Genomic DNA, 20,691 nt, shown 5'->3' with positions numbered 1-20,691 from the left:
TTGTTGCGAAGTTAATCCATTGTGATGGCTTTTTTGTACCCAGTTACAAAGGAATGTGGTAATTGTTCTAGAAATTATGATACTGATTCTCTTTTGAGGAAGGTTATGAAACAATAACAGGCGCTGCTGATTTGCTTCAGAGAATGAGTTGCAGCTCATAAAGATTGAATTTCAAAAACAAATGTCAAGAGTGATTCCTGGTGGCATTTTATCTTGGTTACATTTACCATACCACCAGAGCCTGTCTCACTGCATGCCAATTATAAGACATAAAAGAAAAGTGGTTTTCAGCATGTGAAATCTCAAATATTTTTATTACACATCTTGTATAGTAGCCAGAGTCAAAGATTAAACAATTTCAAAATAATTAAACCAGAGAGATTTGAGCTATGAAAATTTCAAACAATTAATGACTAAACTAAAGGCCAGAGCAAACTTTCAGCTTTGCCGGGAATTTTAAATTTAACTCAGCTTAGGATGGGGACCTCGAATGAACCCTTTGAGAGTGATCACTGGACGGTTTCTGTGTGCTCCTTGCCCACTTGAAAGAAGGTAAAGGTATTTCTGGCTCATCTGTGGTACTAAAAGCTCTCTCCTTTTAAGTGTATGAGCAAGAGGAGGAAGGCAAGAATCTTGTAGCTCTGGGTTTGAATTCAGCAATTCTGTGTTCCCATTCCCAGCTCCACTAACTCCCTTACTCTCTCTCCAAGTCTCTGTTCCTCCATCTATAAACGGCAATCTTACTTACTGCGTTTCTTTGCTATGTAGCGGGTCCGAGTGCTATGGGGAAGCCGTACTGTTCTGGAGTCTCTTGGTTCCCTGTGTGCCGTTCCAGCTCTGATGCTCTGACGCGTACAGCTGACAGATGGGCTTTCTCTGATCATGTCCCACCCCTCTGCCAGATGCAAATGCCCCCACAGCAGGGGAAACTGGACTGAAGAGAAGCCAGTTCCTTAGATATGAAAGTTCCCAGCCTGGCACGCTAGCCACCATCCTGCAGAGGGGCACAGCTGCTGATAGCAGTGCCTTGAACCCCCCCGGCAGTCAGCAGGCATAGCTGCTAGCTACTTTCTCATCTGTAGCCATTCTTTACCCCTCCCATGAATCAGGTCTGCTTTATTTCTCCAAGAGTCCTTCAAATGGGCTTGGGATGGGCAGGGGTTTTTCCTAAAAAGTCACATCAATTGGTTGTCCTCTCTTCACTGCTTTTTCGCATACTCTTGACTTCTAGCAGATGAACCAGTACCAGAATGTGTTTCCTTGTGGTCAGCTCCTATGGCGTCATACCTGAAGTGTTTCCTCATTCTTGTTAGCATTACTGTTCGAGTGAGGGACAGAAGAAAGGCTAGCTGATGTATACTTATGTATGAGCTTCTCTGTATTTGTGTGTGTGTGTATGTGTGTGTACACGTACATACAACATGTGCTCTCTACTCTTCTGTAACAGTGGATGAGCTCTTATTTTTGTTTGTCACTGAAGATTTTTGTTTCTTAAAACTCCTTCAGAACTCAAATATGTTGCATGTGGCCATGGCGATTACCCTGTGAAGAGTTTAGTTTCCAAAGGCAAATGACCAGTTCTGAATTCCTGTGTTGCTTAAGTTTCTCCATTAATCAATTGTTCTTGACCTGACTCATGACACACAGACCTCTTGAAATACTTCCTTGTTTTTATCTAGGTGAGAGCTGGCATGGAGGTAGTTACCTTCTGTTCTGAATGCTGATGCTACCCATCTTTTCACGTGCCCTTTGGAGCTGGAAGGCACTGTGAAGAGACTGGGACGTGGAACACCTGAAGTTTTGTCCTCTCCTCTCTGTCAAGCATGACTTTGGCTTACTACCCTCTCTGTTTAGTATTTCACCTTCTGTCCAGCTTTTATGTCTAGAGTGCACTCTGTCTGCGGCAAGTACTACATCCCATTGCGAGCAGATGCAGTGACTGTTGCAACTGGTATCCTATTTTTGATCAGGTTAATGAGTGTTACTGAAATACCGACATGTTGTAAGAACAATCTAAAACTCCCACTGACTCTGAAGAGCAGTTTGGGTGGGGTGGGAAAGCTGGCTCATACCCTCTGTAACCTCCCTCCTCTGTGCTGGACACTCAGCATCATCCCTCTCAGGAGCCCCCTGGCTCCCTGTCCTCCACCAAACAGTTCACGCGTGTCACTTACTGAACCACTGGGTGGCGGAAGTTCTTCGTGCTTTCCACTTGATCGTAAATAGTTGAGAGGCGAATGTAAAAGAGCAGGTATATTAGAAGAGGCCCGGTGTATTCTGTTAGAAAAAACTAGAAATGAAAAAGAAAATAGCTGTATCAGGCTATGAAATTGTACCAATAAAGGCATGAGAAAAAGAATAACCCTATCCACAACACCTATTCATCCTTCAAATGTCATTTTAGCTGCATTTGAGGACTTAAATGACATGTAGACTTTTTTTTTTCCTGCTGTCTCTTTAGCAAAGGAGTAAAATCCATCTAGCAAAAAAGGGAGAGGTTTCTGTGTGGAACGTTAACCCAGTCAGGAAGGTTTTGTGGAAGAAGCTCAAAATGACAGTTATCTCCTCTTTATACTTTCAGCTGTGCCATCAGATGCCTATTTGAATCTTAATAGCACTGAAAATGCAGGCCCCAAAAGCAGAAGGCAACTTGCTTCGTGCCAGTGTTTTTCGCAATTAAGCAAGCGATGTATCAATCCAAAGCCAACTGCATAGGAGAGGAGCAAGCGTAACATAACTTTGGATGCCGGTTGCTAGCATCCGAGGTCAGCTGGAAGGGAGGGATCGTGGCTTGAAATCAGGGGGCAGTGGCAGAACCGGGCCCGCTCGCCTGGTGTGGCGATTTGAACGTGGGCCCAGCGCCGGAGGGGGCCTCCGCCCCATGCAGGCGTCAGCAGAAGAAGCCCCGGGCGCAGCCACCCCAGCGGCCTTGGAGCGGGAGAGAAGGGGCAGTCCCAGGGTCGCAAGGAGTCGCCCTCAGTTCGACGTTCTGGCTTTGCTTTCGTACAGCCAGGTATCGCCTTTTGTCAGGGCAGACCGCTGAGCTACAGACAGCTCACGGGAAGCTATCCATCTTTATCGATGAGCGCTTTAAAGAATTTAACAGCTGGAGGAAGTATAATGTGGTTAGAATGATACGAGATCTGGATTTGATTATCTGTCCCCACTGGAATGAAATCTTGGATTAAAGTGGTGTAGCCCAACATGTTTACAAGGGACAGTAACTGGCAAATCATAACTCAAGTGCATAACGTTGCTTAAGGGATAAAGATTCATAACTAATGGACTGTTCAGCTTCAAGGTGGCTGTTTGCACTGCTATAGAATCGTAATGAATAAATATCTGCGGTTTAAGGAGTAACATTTAATTTAGACTACCCTTCTCAAAAGTAGGATTTGGCAGGCACCTAGACCCACAATGCAGTGTTCCTCCAAACTCTCTTCAGAAGAGCTTTGAAACAACCGAGAGGTTTTCCTGCGGAAACAGTCTACAATTAGGTTTCCTTGCTTGGGGCCCTTCAGCACCATTTTTTCCCCTATGTTGGGGCAGGGGGCTTCAGAAATCTCAGTCTGTAATAGCAGAACTCAGACTCCAGAAGTAGGAGACTTGAGTCTTCTTTAGAAGAAAAATGTCAAATTTTATTTTGCTCAACGTGACACTGTGGCTTTCATGCTCCATTTAGATTCTGCATGATCCCAAGAGCAGCCGCCTGTGCGTATGTGTGTGTGTGTGTGTGTGTGCGCGTGTGCGTGTATGGACACATTTGATCAGGGAATGTTTGAGAAGACGCATTTGTTGTGGAGCACATCAGGACCGAAAGATTATTAGATTTTTGGTGTAATTGTTTTTTGGTCTATTCGTGGGAGCCAACCATGTTAGGCGGGCTGCAAACACACTGCAAGAGACAGTCGCTGTGATCTTTACCTAATACACTAAACACAGAAAATGTTGGTGTAGGAAACACGAGCACAGGCAATATGGTCTGGGCAGGTCAGTGTGAGACCTTGGAGTGAGCTGCTTTCTCCAAAGAAGTTTTTTCTCTCAGCGAAGACTTGCACCACAAAATACACCCATAACTGCCAGCTTTTATCCTCTGCTTGGCATGAATGTATTACAAAGCTGCCAGGGAAAGACTGGCAGGACTTGGCAGCAAGTTGTGGCTACTTTTCACTGTACCAAGTGTTCCCTCCTCACCCTTTGGCTAATTTCAGCTGCTGAAAGGAGAAGGAAAGGCACAGGATGAGTAGAAAATCCAGCCTCTCTCTGACAGCCGAAAATACAGGCCGCATGATAACTTGACCCGTGCGCTGGCGGGACGGAGGGGACGCAGGGACTCCCCTAGGCTACGCAGAGCAATTTAGAGAAGCTGCTGATGGCATGCAGCGGGAACAGCACTGCCATGCTCAAGGCGCTCTGCGGGCTGGGGCTGGGCGTCGGGCACATCCAGCACAAAGCATTAATCACCCGCACGGAGGAATGCCGTCCGGGCCAGAGTCTGGCAGGCAAAGTAGGAACTGTCTGGCAGGCAAGCCTGTGTTTGCCTTTGTCATGACTGCATCACGTTGCTGGAACATAGCTAAGGGGTTGGTAGCATTCAATTTTAGAAGATAAGGTCCAATTTTTTGTGGTGGTTTTTTTTTTTGGACACTGTGGGTCAGCTTCAGTCTGTGTCTCCCTCTCTTGCTTCTCCCACACCACGACATCTGCTCTTCTTTTCTGAACCAGGAATTTTAAATTGACCAGGAATGACAAGTGAGTCCCAAGGAGAAAGGCAGAGCAACATTGCTACAAATCCCATGAGCTGAGGTGGGTGAAGGGGAAGGTAGCCCTAAATTAATACAAAATTATCATCAGTTTTAAACACTGGCAACCAAAGGCAAGCTTTTCTTTTTTCTTTCTTTTTTTTTTTACTATTGATTCCCAATGAATATACACAATTAAACCTAGCTAGTATCTTCATACACATCCTATAGTTGACTAATACAATCAGACCAAATTGCTGTGCTTGGAGAGGTATTAGCTGTGTGTTAAAGATCAGTCAACCTCTTATTTTTACAGATGCTCAAAAATATGAGGAAATTACTAAGATACTAGCTTTTGTTGACATTTCTTTCAAAAACAATAATAATGAAATTTTAAACAAGAAAACTGAAAATAAAGACATTGTAACTTGTTTGTAGCTTCTGCAAAAAAAGAAATATAATTTTGATAAAAGCCAAAAAAGTGATCATTGAAAACACTGAGCATTTCTGTTCTGCAGAAATGTCAAAAAACATCCAATATTCAGATGCAAATTACTTCTTTACAATCTTGTGGGCTTGCATAGATTATTTTGATATATTTGGTGTAGCAAAATATGGTGGGCCATAATAAAAACAAAGATCTTTTCCTGGAGGAGAATATTGAATTACATCTCCATTAAAATCCGCATAGCTCAACAGAAGTATCATTAACTTCCTGGAGAAACAAATTAGGAGATTGCCCCTTTTTCTCCCGCATCTGTACATTCAATTGCATGTTTTAGATCTTGCAGTGTCCAGTTCTCTTACTGTCCCCCCTCTCCAGTGTCTGGCATGATACCCTCTAGCTACCTCTAAGCAGCCTGGGGAGAGCTTTGCTGTTGGGGCAAACCTCTCGCAGCCAAGAGCTCCTTATACAAGGTGCTTAGCTGGAGCGTCTCCGAGCATCTGCATTATCAGGTCCCTGGGGACCCTGGGATTCAGCAACACCTAAGCTGGATGCATCTGCTAAATAACGAGCAAAACAGCGACCTGAAATATCTCGAAAGAAAGCTCATATAGGAGCCTCCAACGTGTTTATTTCCCTCATTCAGCTAAAGACAAATGAAAAAACAGTACAGGATATAAAATTCTTAAGACAGCAAGGCATTTCATCCTGCATGAACTAGATTGGACCAGCTTCCCCAGAGTTTTCAGAGGCCTCTTTTTTTATGCTTTTCTCCGATTATTGTGCCAATAGCACCTCACTGAACTGAATAACGACCAGGACAGGGATTATAATCCCAGCCCTCATCAGGCAGAGGGTGCATTTAGGGAGATTTGAATGCAAAAGAGGCGAAAGAAGCTCTTTAAAGTTCTTTGTTGTTTGTAATGCAGAGGGAACGTGAGGTGAATTTTCCGGCTGGTAGGGGCAGCTGCGTTAGTGCCTGACACCATCCCAACGGGACCACTGAAGGGAATGGGAAGATTCTAACGTGAATTAATAGTACTGTGCGTACTGGTTGAGAAAAGGCAGAAAAGCACAAAAGGAAGTTATAAATAGGGGAGGGAAACTGAAAAAAGTCCCCAAGAACCTTTATAAACTAAAAGCCCACAGATTAGCAATCTTTGTCCGAGGGCATCAGCTAATTCCTCTCTGTAATGCTTATGATGTGCCCTTTCTGTAATACTGCTCAACGCACCCTAGCTTGTATCGTGTTGCCTTTTGGCATCGTCTCACATTATCGCATTGATGACAAGTTGCAGAATACAACCTTTTCCGTGCTGATCCCTTCCTGCAGCTCTTTCCACGCCATGTAGGGGCAGTTTCCCACTTCATCAGTGCTGGGCACGATGCTTCCCTTTCTAGCGCCAACGGGGTGTTTGGGTTCAAGCCGGGAAGGGGTGGGTGCGCTGGGAGCATACCTGCAGCTGGGACAACGGCTTTGGGCTGCTGCCTGCAGCTCTCGGCACAGCCAAAGACATAAAATAGCTTAAGCGTGTGCTGGGTAGCTGTTTGATGGAAAAACAGCTGCAGGATATAAATTATCTAACAGAGCCTAGTTTCTTCGATAAATGTGAGACAAAGACACCAGTTGCAGGTCTGAGTCAGGGTCAGAAGAGACAGCATGAACTGCATAAGGAGGAGGATCTGCTCATGTCAGACAGACAGACAGACCATTATTATATGCGAGTATACAGGGAGCAACTACAATTTCAGAGAAACCCAGGAAACTGAGACAGCTGAATTCCTCAAATCCTCAAATCACATTAAATTTAGCATCTAACTCCCTTAGACATCTTTTTCAATCCCAACCCTAAGTATTCTTGAGATAATGATCATTAAGAAACATTATTAATTTGTGGATCAATTTCTGCTTCATATGCTTTGGTACCTCATTAAAGACCCTATAGTTAGCTGGGGATGATAATTGCACCATTTTAGCGTCACCTTTAAATCTTCACCTTTTTAAAATTTTTGTATTTTCATCTGCTGCAAAAATCCTTAATAGTAGTTTTGTATCAGGTAGGAAAATTCTTCAGGGCTACTTGAATATTCAATGATTTTTGTTCCAATTCTCATGTAGTATCTACCAGATCTGTTCTACAAAACTTAAAATAGTGCAAGCAGGGACATCTAAAACTTCCATTGCCTGGACAGACTTGGTGATGACTGAGTATTTAGGCCTATTCAAGGCTGCATCTCAGTATTGCTTGCAAATACCAGCAGTAGGGATGGATTCGCTGTAGGATTTCATAGGCAAATTGGGGCTGCCTTAGGGAGGGCAGCTGCAGGAGCTGGGGGGTGAACAGCGACACATACGGCTTCTCCCTGAGCCAGTCCTATGCTTCCTCTGGGGGGAAAAGGAGGAGAAATCACAGCTCCATCCTGTCTCTTCTCCTAAGCCTGAGCTGTCTGAAACCACTGGTGTGGCATCAGACCACCTCATCCTCTGGGCAAGATTCCTCCCTGAGAGCACATGCTTTGCATATTCCTTGCTCAAAATGGAAAACCACTGATAATTACAAATGCTTTTCTTATAACTTGCATATACATTTGTGTGTGTGTGTGTGTGTATATATACACATATATATATATGTATCTATCTATCTATATATATACTCTCAGCAAAGCACTGAAGCTCTGTTTGTAACCAAACAGCGATGTGAATTCAGATTTGCTGCCAAATCTTTACAGGGCTTTGACAGCATTTTGAAATCTGGCCTATAATGAGTATCATTTTAAAATGTGCAGCCATCATCTGCTATGTAGACACCTAAATGTAACAGCACTTTTAAACACCTTTTAAACACTAATAACCCCAGCTAGCTCTTCCACAGTGCTTTTCATCTAGAAGCCTCAAAGCACTTTGCAAAAGAGGAAAATACTGTTATTTTCTTGCCACAGATCTGGAAACTGAGATATAAATTCAGTGACTTATCAAGGTCATCAGACAGCATGGGCAAAGCAGCTCACTCTCCCAAACACTGGTTCACTGACCTCTTTTGTGCTCTCCTTACCCCCAGAATGGCTGGACAAAACTTCTCCACACATCATAATTTTGCCAAACACAGACATGTTAGAGGGACTGAAACTACTCACAAATTTGGGGAGAGTTTGACCAGTTGTCTACCTCTGCAGTTCCTCTGAATACAGATAGGGCAGAGACTGCTCTCATCCGCACCGTACATAGAGTGGCCTCTTGTTCCTTTAGTAGCAGGACTGGTTTCAGCAGAAGGCTTTATCTAACTGAAAAACCCCAGCTTGCTCTGTTTAGGCTAATTGAATTCCCTCTATCTTGTCTGTGCGCCTGAAGCAGCAAAACCTCAAAGGTATCAATATAAAGACTTAAGCATAGGTTCTGCAGCCTATACCGTGCTCAACAGCAACTAAACATTCACCTTTCTTAGAATTAATTTTATAAGTAGTTCCCTAACTCCCTTTGGCACCTGAAGAATTGTCACGCTGGCATGGTTCATCATGAGCTTGTGGCATTTGTTGCTGAGACCAGGAGAAATAATTGTAACGCTCTTCTTGGCCTTATTAGAAGCAGCATCTGAGGAATCCCAATCAGTCAGTTGGGCAGCTTCAGCAAGAGAAAGGGCTCCTCTGCCCTTATCAGTTGATTTCATGCTGCCACTGGGCAGTAAGAAACAGCCAAAACTGTATGTGGCCCAAGGAAGGGCCCAAACAATATAAAACCATGGCCAGAAATCAGGCAAAAGCAAGCTGTTTTCTCCTGATAACCTTGGAGGCTGGAAACTATTAGACTTAATTAAAAGAAAAATAAAACTGATCTTGTGTGTGTAGTTTGCCTTTGTGAAAGGTTACAATGTTTTGAAAGTTCACAGCATTTGACTCCGATCAGCTGAGGACTTGGCCAGCTGCACCAAGGTAGAGCAACATTTATTGTGTGTAATATTATGTGTTCAAGCAGAAATCTCTGCCAAGTACCAACTGTCAGCTGTAGAAAGGAGAGGTGCCTTGCGTTACAAATAATTCTAGTCGGAAAAGTGGCTGTAGAGGAAATAGTGACTTTTTTTTACCTGGAGATCTTCTTCTAGGATCAAATTCTCTATCAGTCCAAGTGGTTTAGAGTTGAAGAAACTTTTGGGGAATTCCTTCTCTTTGGGACTTTGTGTTGTAGTCGTTCTTAAGCTGCCCACAGATTTACACAAAATGACACGTTCTTTTTTCTCTGGCAGTGCTGCAAAGCTTTCTGTGTAACTACATTTCCATAATCACGTGTTATCAGTTTGGAAGATTCTGTCCCACAACTGTATTTGAATTGGCCACAAAATATGCAAGCTCTGATATGTATCCACTGAAAAACATATTTACTGACATTCCTCACCGATGCATCCTACAGACCCTCAGCCATCTCTGTTACCTTGACCTCAAATTCCTTCCTAAGCAATGACTAAACAAATTTTCTTACATCTGTCTTCTTCATACTGACCACAGATTTTGAGGGGACTCCCAGCCCTCCCCTTCCTCCAAATTCCTCAGATCCGGTCTTTCTTCTTTTATTTATTATTTTATTTATTTAGGTTCTTTGTTTATTTATTATATTGTCTGTGCTTCTTACTACATCCCATCAGGAGGTTATAAACCTTTATCAAAATCTCTTCTCCCGTTGCCAAAGTAAGGAAAGTGTCCTAAGCTGTTCCTGAGAGGCACTTTGATCCAAGCACTCTCCTCCCACCAAGAGACCAGGCACACCTAATTATTCAATACAACACGTGTTTCCCCACTGTGTATATCTGCTTTACGGAATCACAAGCAGTAGAAAAAGCAAAGTTTCAAATATGGATCTCTTGCCTTCTTGTGCATTTTCCACAGTCTCTAACTTGGTGATAATATTGCTTGCCAACCAGAAGGGAACAGACCAATTAGTGAAAACATGAATTTTCAGATTTCTAAGATTTAAAGAAGTAGTAGCCTCTACATTTCTAAATTGAGCAAAGTCTTAAATCATTGAAAAAATTGAGATTATTCCAGGAAAATGATGTAAAATATAATTTCAAACCTATTAAAAACAGTTCAATTTTTCAGCTAGCTCTCCGATACACACTCGCAGAAGTCTGTTGAAGTGGTAGCTCAGATCAAAGGTTTTCTCTGTGATTATTTATTGTTTGTATCAGAGCTGTGTGGACTCAGTCACAGAGTGAGTGTGTGTGCATGTGTGTGTGGGGAGTGTAAGAACGCAAAAAGAATTTACAGCCAAAGTAACTATAATCTAAGCAAATGAAGCAGCTCTGCTGCCAGCCTCAGTATTTTAAGGCTCCCAGAAGTCGAAGTATTTAAGTAATCCCTAATTTTAAGTTACAGTTACAAAAAATATTTACTAAAGTAGTGTGTTTCAGGGTTAATCCTTCTTATGAAATTCAGAGACTTGGGGGTAAAATATATTTTTCACACTTTTATGCTATTTTCTCAGTTCTATTTTGATCCTTCTGGTAGCTTGCCCTGGTGGCAACTAGACGACAGAAGCTGATAAATCAGGAAGTGCAATCACTGCTCAGATGAGGAAAGCTTTGACAGAAGTCTGAATCTGAACAGGAAGAATGGCTTTCTTTTTCCTTTTGATAACAGCCATAGTGTGTATTCTTAGGAGTAAAATGCCAACCACATTTCAAAAAGTTGCATGTTACATTGTAGTGTATAAGAAGGGGTCTCTGTCAAACAAGCTTAGACCCAAAATTGGACAGAGATTAAATAAAAACTCATCATCCAGCAGTGGGAATATCAAACCCCCTGGGGGTACAATTTTTGCAGGAGACAGAAAGATCTGTAAATTCAGCTCCCATTAGTATCTCTGCGGCATCAGTCAGCAAACCTAAAGTAACCCCTGCCAGGTAGGGTAAAGGAATTGATAAAGCTTGCACAGAATTAAATTATGTGTTTCGGCTAATATTTGTTTTATAAAAAAGAAGGCAGAACAGAGAGGGATCTAACAGAAGCCATGATGGGAAGAAACTGTTTTTCACCCTAAAATACCTTCTGGAGATGAGCCATGTGGGCCTGAATTCTTCTGTAAGAACCAACTGCATTTGGGCTTGCACCTATGTCATCCCAGGAAAAGGCCTTGTTGTCAAAAGTGATTGACTTCTAATAGCTCCAGTAGAGGACACCTGCAAATTCTTCACCCCTTTTTGTCCTCCTTTGGAGCAACCCAACCTCTAGAACTAGTGAAAACCTGGTGAGCTGATTTGGGAGCTGTGGTGCAGTCTGAGCCCCAGCAGATGTCTGGCCTGTCACACCACAACACACCAAACAGATTTTGGTCACCGTGCAACCATGTTTTAAAAAGGCAGAGGCTGCAAAGGAAATATCCTTCCTCTGAAGTAGCAACTTCCAATGGAGAGGCAGAGTAGACAGTAGGAGACAACAAACTCTTGAGTCACCAGTCACCATCTGGCAAGGACTGTAAATCAGAGACTGGGCATGCTCCAAAAGGGAAGCTGAGATTCCGTAACTCAAAATGTGCTCCTAGAGTTAGGGACCCAAACTGTTGCTTTGGGAACAGACAACAGTTTTGATCTTTTCTTTTACAACATGTCTGGAGAGGGTACTGCTCCCCCTGAGGTGGGTACCACCTTCTCCTCCTACATTTAAAATACCCATAAGCTGCCTTTAGTATAAATCCCCAGGAGAAGACTTAGTCTTCTTGCTCCTCAAGTGAGCATCTCACGTGAGATCCCAACTCAGATGAAAAGCCCCAGGATGCTAGGAGTTCGGATCCACCTCTGTGCTTAGCTTTTCCCCCAGCCAGATCCATGCTCACTGCATCGTCCTTTGGAGCACCAACAAATCTCCATGGGCTTCTGTGTCTATTTTTGGACTACAGACCTGAATGTGGCATTCTGAATCTGGCCCTTTATACTTCAGCTATCATTTTGCTGACAAGAGATAAGAATATTTTTATCCTGTGCCTTGTTTATTTAAATGTCAATCCTTTAAATCAGAAGTGTCTTTCACTGTGTGCGTAAATATTATAGAACAGCAAGGGGGTTTGAACAGGAACTCTAAGCAAAGTAAAAATAGCAGTAAAACTGTACATCCTGTGTAAAAATACATTTTTAATTGCTATTGTTAAAATACAATTTTCCATGCACTTTTTCTCTATTGCTATAGACTAGCTATAAAATCTCTGAGTATTCAAACTAAATGATGTGGCTAAGAAAAAGATTTCTCTCACTGAGAACTGAGATAATTTAGGATATGGAACAGAATGGGATAAGATGAATATTCAGAAACTCATGGAGCCAACTTTCTGCACAGATTAAATCATAAAAAAATGCCACCACCTGCAGTATCAATGCCTAGTCATAACTGTACTATTTATAATGGGATATTAAGCTTTAGTTATGTTACTGTCTCAGGCTACATAAACCACCACGAAAGGAAAGAATAAATAAGGATCTTGCAGATTACTTAGTTGTAGCAAACGTGAGGCAGCATTACTCACGCTTTCTGCTCCGCGAGGAAATTCCCCATTTGTAGGTCTACAGGGGATGACGTTAAAATGCTGGAGAGGTCATGGGATGGGTTGGGGGGAAACAGGACACCAACTAGCATTAATCAGTATGGCCCCATGCAGCAAAACCTCAGCCTTAGTAACCTGACAGATCTCTGCTGAAACAGGTAGGTCTCGCAATGCGAACTGGCCTAACTCTACTGAAGTAAACTGCCTGACGCCACCTGGGGGTTTAGGCCCTGTCTTAGAACTGGGAAGGCTAGATACAGGTTGTGTTTTTATTCATAGGGCTAAAACTCCCCAGAGTTTGTGCTGCTAGGGGCTACGTGGAGAGTGAGAAATGCATATGACCTGGAGCTGGACAGGTGGGTAGGTCGCCTTATAGTGCTGGTCCAGAAGCTGTAATATCCCAAGGTCAGGACAGCTTCTAGCTGTAACATCCACCTCAAACGCACTGGTTAATTGATAAGGAGCTGTAGAATAGCATGTCCATTCTTTAAGAGACTTGTAGGAGTGCTTACTAAGCCTTAGTGACTGCTACCCCGCTGGGACAGTGTGAAGATCAGATCATACCCTGCTCTATTACCCCTTCAGCAATGGAGGAAGTAAGGATCTACAAAGCACCCTGTCCCTATCCTCTGAGCACAGAGGTTTCTTCCTTGCTTAGAAGCACAATACCGGAAAGGGCAATAAGAAGCTCCTTTCTTGTGCACCAGCCCCATGCTTGGGCTATACAGGAAGTCTGGAGTAGGTTTGGGCTGTCTAGATTTTGGAGGGCTGGACTAGAGAAAAGTTATTCAGTGCTTTGCCCTCTCTGCTGGGAAATACAAGGTTTGCAGAGGAGGTTGGCAGAAACTGTTGTACACCCACTGGTGAAAGGAACCGGTGTATCATCTGCAAACTGCTTAAAGAGCTGGCACTCAGCGGCCTGTCAGTGGGCCATGTGGTCACCCCAGGTGAACAGGGTGGGATCTGTGAGCTGCCTGCTCTAAGAGTCTATTAATTTGGCCCACAGCCATGACAACAGTTAAAAATTATTCAGTTGCTTCATTAAAAGAATTGTAACCAACTGACCATTTCTTTTAATTGCTATGAATAATCATATCATGGCTTTTATGGCTTTCCAAGCTGTGTGGTTCTTACTCATGTTTCTCACTGCAGAAATCAGGAATCCCATTGCCTAATGTACATATGCGGGCTGTGTTGCCCCTTACAATTGTAGCTTGTTATCCCGGCTAGCACAGCGCACAAAAACATGCTAGGTCAGTCCAGTAGTGAGGCTACTCTGAGCTCTAACACCAATGTGCGCTGTAGGAAAGCTCGCTGTACATCCCACTCCTTCACTGTCCTCTCAAGCTTTTCTAGTGTCTTTTGTCTTTGGACTGTGAAAGAATTGAGTCTATAGCATCCAGCACAGAGGAGCCCTCAAGGTTCGGCTTCCCCCCAGCCTGGTTCATGTGGAACATGTTGCCTCTCCCCTGCCACCCCGACCTTCCAACAGGTGCTTATAGGAAATAACTGCAGTCCAAAGGCAAAGCAGACTATGATTCTACCCACAGCATGATACAGGTGTTACCGCTCACAGCAGATGTTTTTGTTTGACAAAAGAGGTTTGACAGAGAGATTAAAAAGTTTTGTGACTCCTGAGCCTGGCTGGGCATCCTTGGCCCTGTCTGTGGGTGAAGAAAGGAGTCAGACGTTCCCATCTAATAATTTTCCTGTTTTAGTAAAAGGATTACCAGAAATTCATTTTTTCTTTTTAATATCCTTCCACTTTAAAAGCTGAAGAGCAATGCAGTAAATGAATGTGTTTGGCTACGGATCCTGCATAGGCATATAAACCCAAGATAAGCTAAAATTGTTTTTAAAAATTGATTTTTTTCCCTCAGGCAATATTGTTATGTCCACCTTCTAATCTTTAACTGGATGTCTGAGTTAGCACATTGATAACTTGGCTCACTATCAATTTAATTCTGTTTTGACTGCTGATAAAGTAATTACACCATTTGACATGGGGAAGGACAGGCCGAGGAAGTCAAAGTAATTTGATCCTAAAACATATTGTACATTAAGATGTATTGTGTTGATTGTTACAAGGATGTACTTACTGTGGTCCAACTGACCTGCTGCCCCAGGTCTGTAAAATACAGTGTGATGATGGAAGAAACTGCAAGGCTTTGAATGCTAATGGAATCCTTCAAATAGGGCCCATCTGTAATGATAAAGAGGCAAAAGGAAGTGGCATGAGCAACACACATCCTTTCAGTGACTCAGCTAAAGTGTAGGCTGCACAATTAATGGTCAAGGAGTTAAAGCATTTTTTTCAATTTGCATTGCACTCTAGTGGCTGTGCCTTAAATGTAAAAGAGACAACTTGCACTCTGATTCATTTAAGTAACTTGCCTCTTATGCTCCAGGTTTGTGGCTTAGAGCATTTGCACGAGAGTTATTCTCTCCTCACTTTAACAAAAGCATTAGGATGCCATGACTCTGGGCAGCAACACACAGCAATGGTCGTGATGCTGTCTCTGTTAATCTAGACCATTCAAGACATGGCATGCAAGACACAGACAATTTCATAGAGCGCTTCTGTTGTGCAAGACTAATGGGAAAGCAGTTGTTACACAGTGTCTCCGTCATTGGCATCTTCTGCTAGTTTTTGCCTGACCATTTTCATTCCCAGGCTATTTTACGATAGGTGGCACCACCGTGATGAAGGCAACCTTTTCCTGGGCAAAGGCTCACAGCCCAAGATTTTGATGTCAGCTGTCTGACCTAGGCAGGCCATGTGTGCCTGAGCGTTGCAGAGCCCTTTCTGCAGTATTCTGAGCCATCTGCTTCCAGTTCTGTTGAACCCAAAGTGTACAAGGAAGAGCATAAAATACCAGCATCTAGTTCTCTTTTTGCAGACAGGCAGGGAGCTGGGTATTAGGAAACCTTGACAGCCACTGGCATGGGGTATTGCCATGGCCATAACACTTCTTTCTCTTTTCCACTTCGCATAGTGTGTCTCCCTTTTGATATACGTCTGTTCGCTGCTTACGTCAGCGAGGGTGCTAAACTGCACCAAGTGCTGAGTCCTCATTTTCTATGGCTCTACAAAGCTGTTTGTCCATAGACCAAATGCCACAGGGTCCCTGGTAGCTCCATCTCCCATTTCCATGTCTGCCAAGAGCTGATGAACTGGCACAAAAAAGAGGCTGTTGCCTGCAGCCACTTGTGTCTTCTGACGAGCCTTTCTGAACAAGGATTACAACTGACACTGCAGTGCGTGGGTTTTTCCACAACTGGTTTTACATTAAAAAACTGCCCTGTCTTTGTTATTTGATCAGATGCTGTATGCTGAAACATTTTTATAAGCAGTGGATATGAAAATCATCAGATTCCTTTATTGATGGGGATGCTAGTAAGTTGATCATGGATATCAATTAATGAAAAAGTGCTAATAGTTCACCCAATAACACATATATAGAGAGTAATATCATTAGGAAACCTTAACACAAGGCTAGTAATATGTTAGGTGGCTGTTTGATGTGCACATGAATACTTACTGCGTTCCAGTTGCAGGCCAACACGGGAAGGGTACCACTGGGGACCTGTTCAGTTCATAAAGAATTACAGTTAATTTCATGGTGGAGGATCTAAATTTATCTTTTTTCTTAGCTGATAGCTACAAATGTGAGGTGAAAAATCCTTTCTGTGGGCCTCAGCCACACAGGACGAACACAAGAGAACTAGGAGGAACACACAGTATGTACAGTTGGAGCAGAAATCCCTTTTCCCCATTCTCGAGTGTTGAATGGGCCAATCTCAATGCCGACTGCTCCATCAGCACATGAAAAATGCAGTGTGCTGTGCAAATGCCCAGCTTTCATGGGATAATTGCCACTAGGGAATACATAAAGAGAGGACCCTGTTTATTTCTGTATTTGCGAAAACTCCATGTTAAACGTGGTCAGTCCCCCTGCCCCGAGATGCTTTTTCTACAGTCCGGGCCGAAGGGTTTGTTTTTTTCCATCAAGGAACAAGAACAAACTCCTCCTTTTTCAGTGAAATTTACAGGGAAGAGAAGATGGATGCATTTCTCCTCCTATAAAACAAAAGCCTTCTCATTTTCAGCTCTTGGTTGATTGGTCAAATCTTTTCATGTTTATCATTAAAATACTGTTTTTGTGCTCATTTTCCCTGTCTGGAAAACCCAGTTTTCCATTGGAAGGAGGAACAAAAGCAGTGCTGCCAAGGACAGCATTTTTTTTCCCCTGTGAATTACAGTACAGAATCACTTCAGCTTGAATTCTGAGAATGCACCCGCCTTCTTGCACCCAAACAAATTTCCCCGATTTGGATTTTCCCTGAGGTCACTGCAACGATTCTCTGTAAGGTTAGTGAAAAAATATTCATCCAGAAAATGTGTCTATATCTGGATATGTCCCAATAGCTCTTTGCACCCAAATACTTGAAGAGGTTGGAACTCCCTCTTCAAATGCTGCTCTGGCCAATACCTCCTAACAAATATATAGAAAAATAATTTAGACTGCAAACAGTCAACTGGCAGCCTGTCAGGAAAGCTGCAAAGGTACAGCTCCCATTTAGGAATATAAAGCCTGACTAGGGACACACAGCTAACACTAGTCCTTAATCGGGGATGCTCTGTCAATAATCCCACAAGACAGACCAACAGCAACACAAAGAGCAGAGGCTTCGGCTAGCTAATACTGCATGAGGGTACATCTGATTTCTCTGGTACCCACCAACTTAAGGATGTTTCCTAGAAGTAGCCTTTTATGTGGTCTAGTGTAAAGGTTGTTTCTAAATACTGGACAGCAGCTGGCAGTTGCTGCTAGGTGTCCCTTCCTGATGGGGGATGGAGACCCATCAGTGTGTCCGAAGAGGGGCAGCTCCCTAGCTGCTCCTGGGGCTCTCCGTGTCACCACAGGTGCCGGAGCAGCCCTGCAGAAATGGCCATGGCCGCTCAAGCCATTAACTCGTCCAGCTGTTTGTTGTGCCCCTACGCAGGGGGCTGCGCCCCTACAGCTGTGCTGGCAAGATAGACAAGGTAAGCACCCGTCCTTTGCATTGGAAAGACATGTAGCTTAGCTCAACCACCCCTCCACCCCACCCCCAAATTGCTGCTGGAGGTTGTTTGGGCTGACCTGGCAGACTTGGCATGGGAGCAGACTGGGGAGACTTTACACAGCCCCCAGTGTTGACTGAGCTTTGGGGACAGCAAAGCCTGACAGAGAGAAGTGAAGAAGCAGCTACAGCCTCACCCCCCGCAGCCCCGCAGCCATTTCTATAGCATCTGTCTTTATTTCCTTTGACAGGCCTTAAGACAGCAGACTGCCTGAAAGAGATTTGCGTTGTCTTTTAAATTCCAAATCTGGGTCAAATTGATTGAATACAGCCATGGTTTTCTCTAGACCTGCGTTACAATTGTTAGTATTCCTGTATTTAAGATACCTGCATTCCCATACCTTAAACAAATGGAAAAAATTCTTCACAATGAGAACAGGTTGCCTAGAGAAGCTGTAGGATCATCATTCTTGGAGACAGTCATAACTCAACTGGAGAAGACCCCGAATAATCTTGTATAACTTTAAAGTTGGCCCTGCTCAGAGCAGGAGCCTGGACCACACGAACTCCAGAGGTTGCTTCCAACCTAAATTGTTCCCTGATCATCACGAAAGCTTGCTCCCCACCCTAGCTGCCACTAACGTATCCAAGTGGGACCCAGCACACTCTCATTGCAAAAGCACTCAGGGCCAGGGTGAGTTCTGTAGGCAAGACCAGGCCCTGGATGAACCCCTGAACCAGGGCTTATAGCAGGAGGGGAGGGGACCCATCCATCAAGTCACAAATATTTTTTCAAGGCACCACAACAATGCATGGCTATTAAAGATAACAAAAAGAAAATAGAGAAAGAGCAGCTGTCTGACTTGTCACAGAAGATGTGATTTGCTCCAGGACAGCAGATATCAATAGTTATTTGGGAGCCTAAAATGCAATGTACTTGCATTAAATTGGAATCTTCCCCCCCACCCCCCATATGATAGTATGTTTCAATAAAAGCCAATTTACCTGATCCTGTGGCAGTGTGCTTTTAGGTATGGCTCATAATCTTCACAAGGGCAACCAGAGGCCGTGCGTTTAGGCACGTCATCCCACGTTTTCAGTGCTTTAGCCTCAGTACACCGTTATTTTCGAATGTACTCAAAGATTTAGAGAGATGGAAATCTGCGCCTTTGCCGCTGCTCATCTGAGGTGACCTTGGGCAAGGTACTGCACCACTGTTCGTCCCTGGTCCTCAGGCAAGTATCTATACTTATTATTTATTTACTAGTATTATGAAAGTGCATCAGAGCTCAGCCATGAGCTCTGCATGGTGGTCGGTAGATCATATTTTTCTAGATAGTCCCTTGTGAGTTGTTTAGATCCCTTATGCAGAGGGTCATGGTTTTGTATACGCGTTTCACACTTCAACAGTGGCCAAGTTTCTGATAATGCCTAATACAGCAGTGTCTTCATTTAGAGACAGATGTTGTGGCTCCTCCATCATATTTCTTAGATTTCTAGCATTCGTGTAGAACAGCTTTGGTTTCTTTCTCAGCAGCCTGTTTAAATAGCTATCAAAATGGCTTCCTGGTTTTCCATCTCCTATTTGATTATTTCCTTCCTCTTGACTTATCTGTCACTTGAGGATACAGAACGTTCGCTTCCATGTCTTTAAATCCATCAGCCCCAACTGCATGCACATATGCACCTGAGAGCTTTCCCCATCCCTCAGCTGAAAGGCGCACTCACAAATGCCTCCATTTTAAGTGTCACCATCTTCATTCTCCTACGTGCACAAGGTCCCCTAATTCTGGAAGTGCAAGCAATTCATGATGAGTCTTAAGCCTTTTACCTTATTGCATCTTCTCAGCCAGGAAATTGTTACAGCTTTGTGAAATATTTCAGTCCAAAACAGAAAAGGCCATTCATTATAGAAAAATAGTGAAAATATTTTAATGCTATAACCTTAAAGCATATGAATTTTCAACACAAGATGATATTTTCTTGGAAAGTGATGCAATGTTTATTTTTAATATTCTATTTTAAAAAAATGAGGAGAAATATGTCATTTTGGATTAGACAAGTTATTTGTTGTACCTGCCAGTATTTAGAACAAAAATTATAACATAAGCAAGCTGACATGTTAGAGAGAGAAGGATGTATAAAAAAACAACAGCCGCCTTTAATTTGACCATATCCAACTAACGAAACCACCTGATAATACTGGGTGTGAAAAGGAGAGGTAGTGGTATTAAAAAAACATCCAAACACTTCTAAAATGACAGTCTCAGCTCTGTGCCCAGTTGCCAATACTGCTACGCAAAGATGGTCATCTGCATCCAGCATATCCTGTTATATAGTCTTTAGTCTTTGTTTTCAGCTGACAGATACGTTACATGGTCCTCTGCTTCTAAGTTTAGGATGAGTTGGTCAAATTTGACAGAGGGAGAGAGGTCTCTAATACATGAAGTTCTTACTGGTTTGTAAACATAGGCAGGTGAGTAGAGTGAGCAAAAAAAAAAAAAAAACACTTACTGCATCCACTGAGAGAAAAGCTGTAGCATGATGTGCTACCGATGAGACGTCAGCAAATCCACCCTGACCTGCACCCTTGAAACGCACAGAAAACCAAGCACTATTGGTCCTGTTGCTCACACGGTTTGTTATTTCTCTGCATTTACACTAAAATCTCAGTAAGTGAATCAGCTGACAATCACAGGAACTAAGGACAGTTTTAAAAGCCCATATGCAGTTTTAAAAGCTCCCAAGGGTACTTTTTATCCACATGATTCAAATTGACCTTAATGCATGCTCCACAGCTTAAATACCACAGAAGGTTTTGAAAATTTAACAGATAAGAAATCTAAGTACTAGGTATTTTCCAATAATTATGGAATTGAAGGGGTCCCTCTAATTTTTATTGTGTTTCATAAAGATCC

At 43.1% G+C, this 20,691-nt stretch overlaps 1 protein-coding gene across 1 annotated transcript in view; it reads right to left on the bottom strand.

Annotated features, from left to right (window-relative positions):
- Positions 1 to 20,691, bottom strand: part of TECRL (trans-2,3-enoyl-CoA reductase like) — a 60,552-nt gene that overhangs the window by 11,065 nt on the left and 28,796 nt on the right. Inside the window, exons 3-5 of the mRNA XM_026069470.1 lie at positions 16,252 to 16,296; positions 14,809 to 14,912; positions 2,175 to 2,290 (exon numbers count right to left, since the gene is read on the bottom strand). Of these exons, the coding sequence (XP_025925255.1) occupies positions 2,175 to 2,290; positions 14,809 to 14,912; positions 16,252 to 16,296 (265 nt within the window). The remainder of the gene's footprint in view (positions 1 to 2,174; positions 2,291 to 14,808; positions 14,913 to 16,251; positions 16,297 to 20,691) is intronic.

This window comes from Apteryx rowi, unplaced genomic scaffold, assembly GCF_003343035.1.
Source record: "Apteryx rowi isolate R43461 unplaced genomic scaffold, aptRow1 scaffold_298, whole genome shotgun sequence".
Lineage (NCBI taxonomy): Eukaryota > Metazoa > Chordata > Aves > Apterygiformes > Apterygidae > Apteryx > Apteryx rowi.
This window is presented reverse-complemented; position numbering and strand designations above follow the sequence as displayed.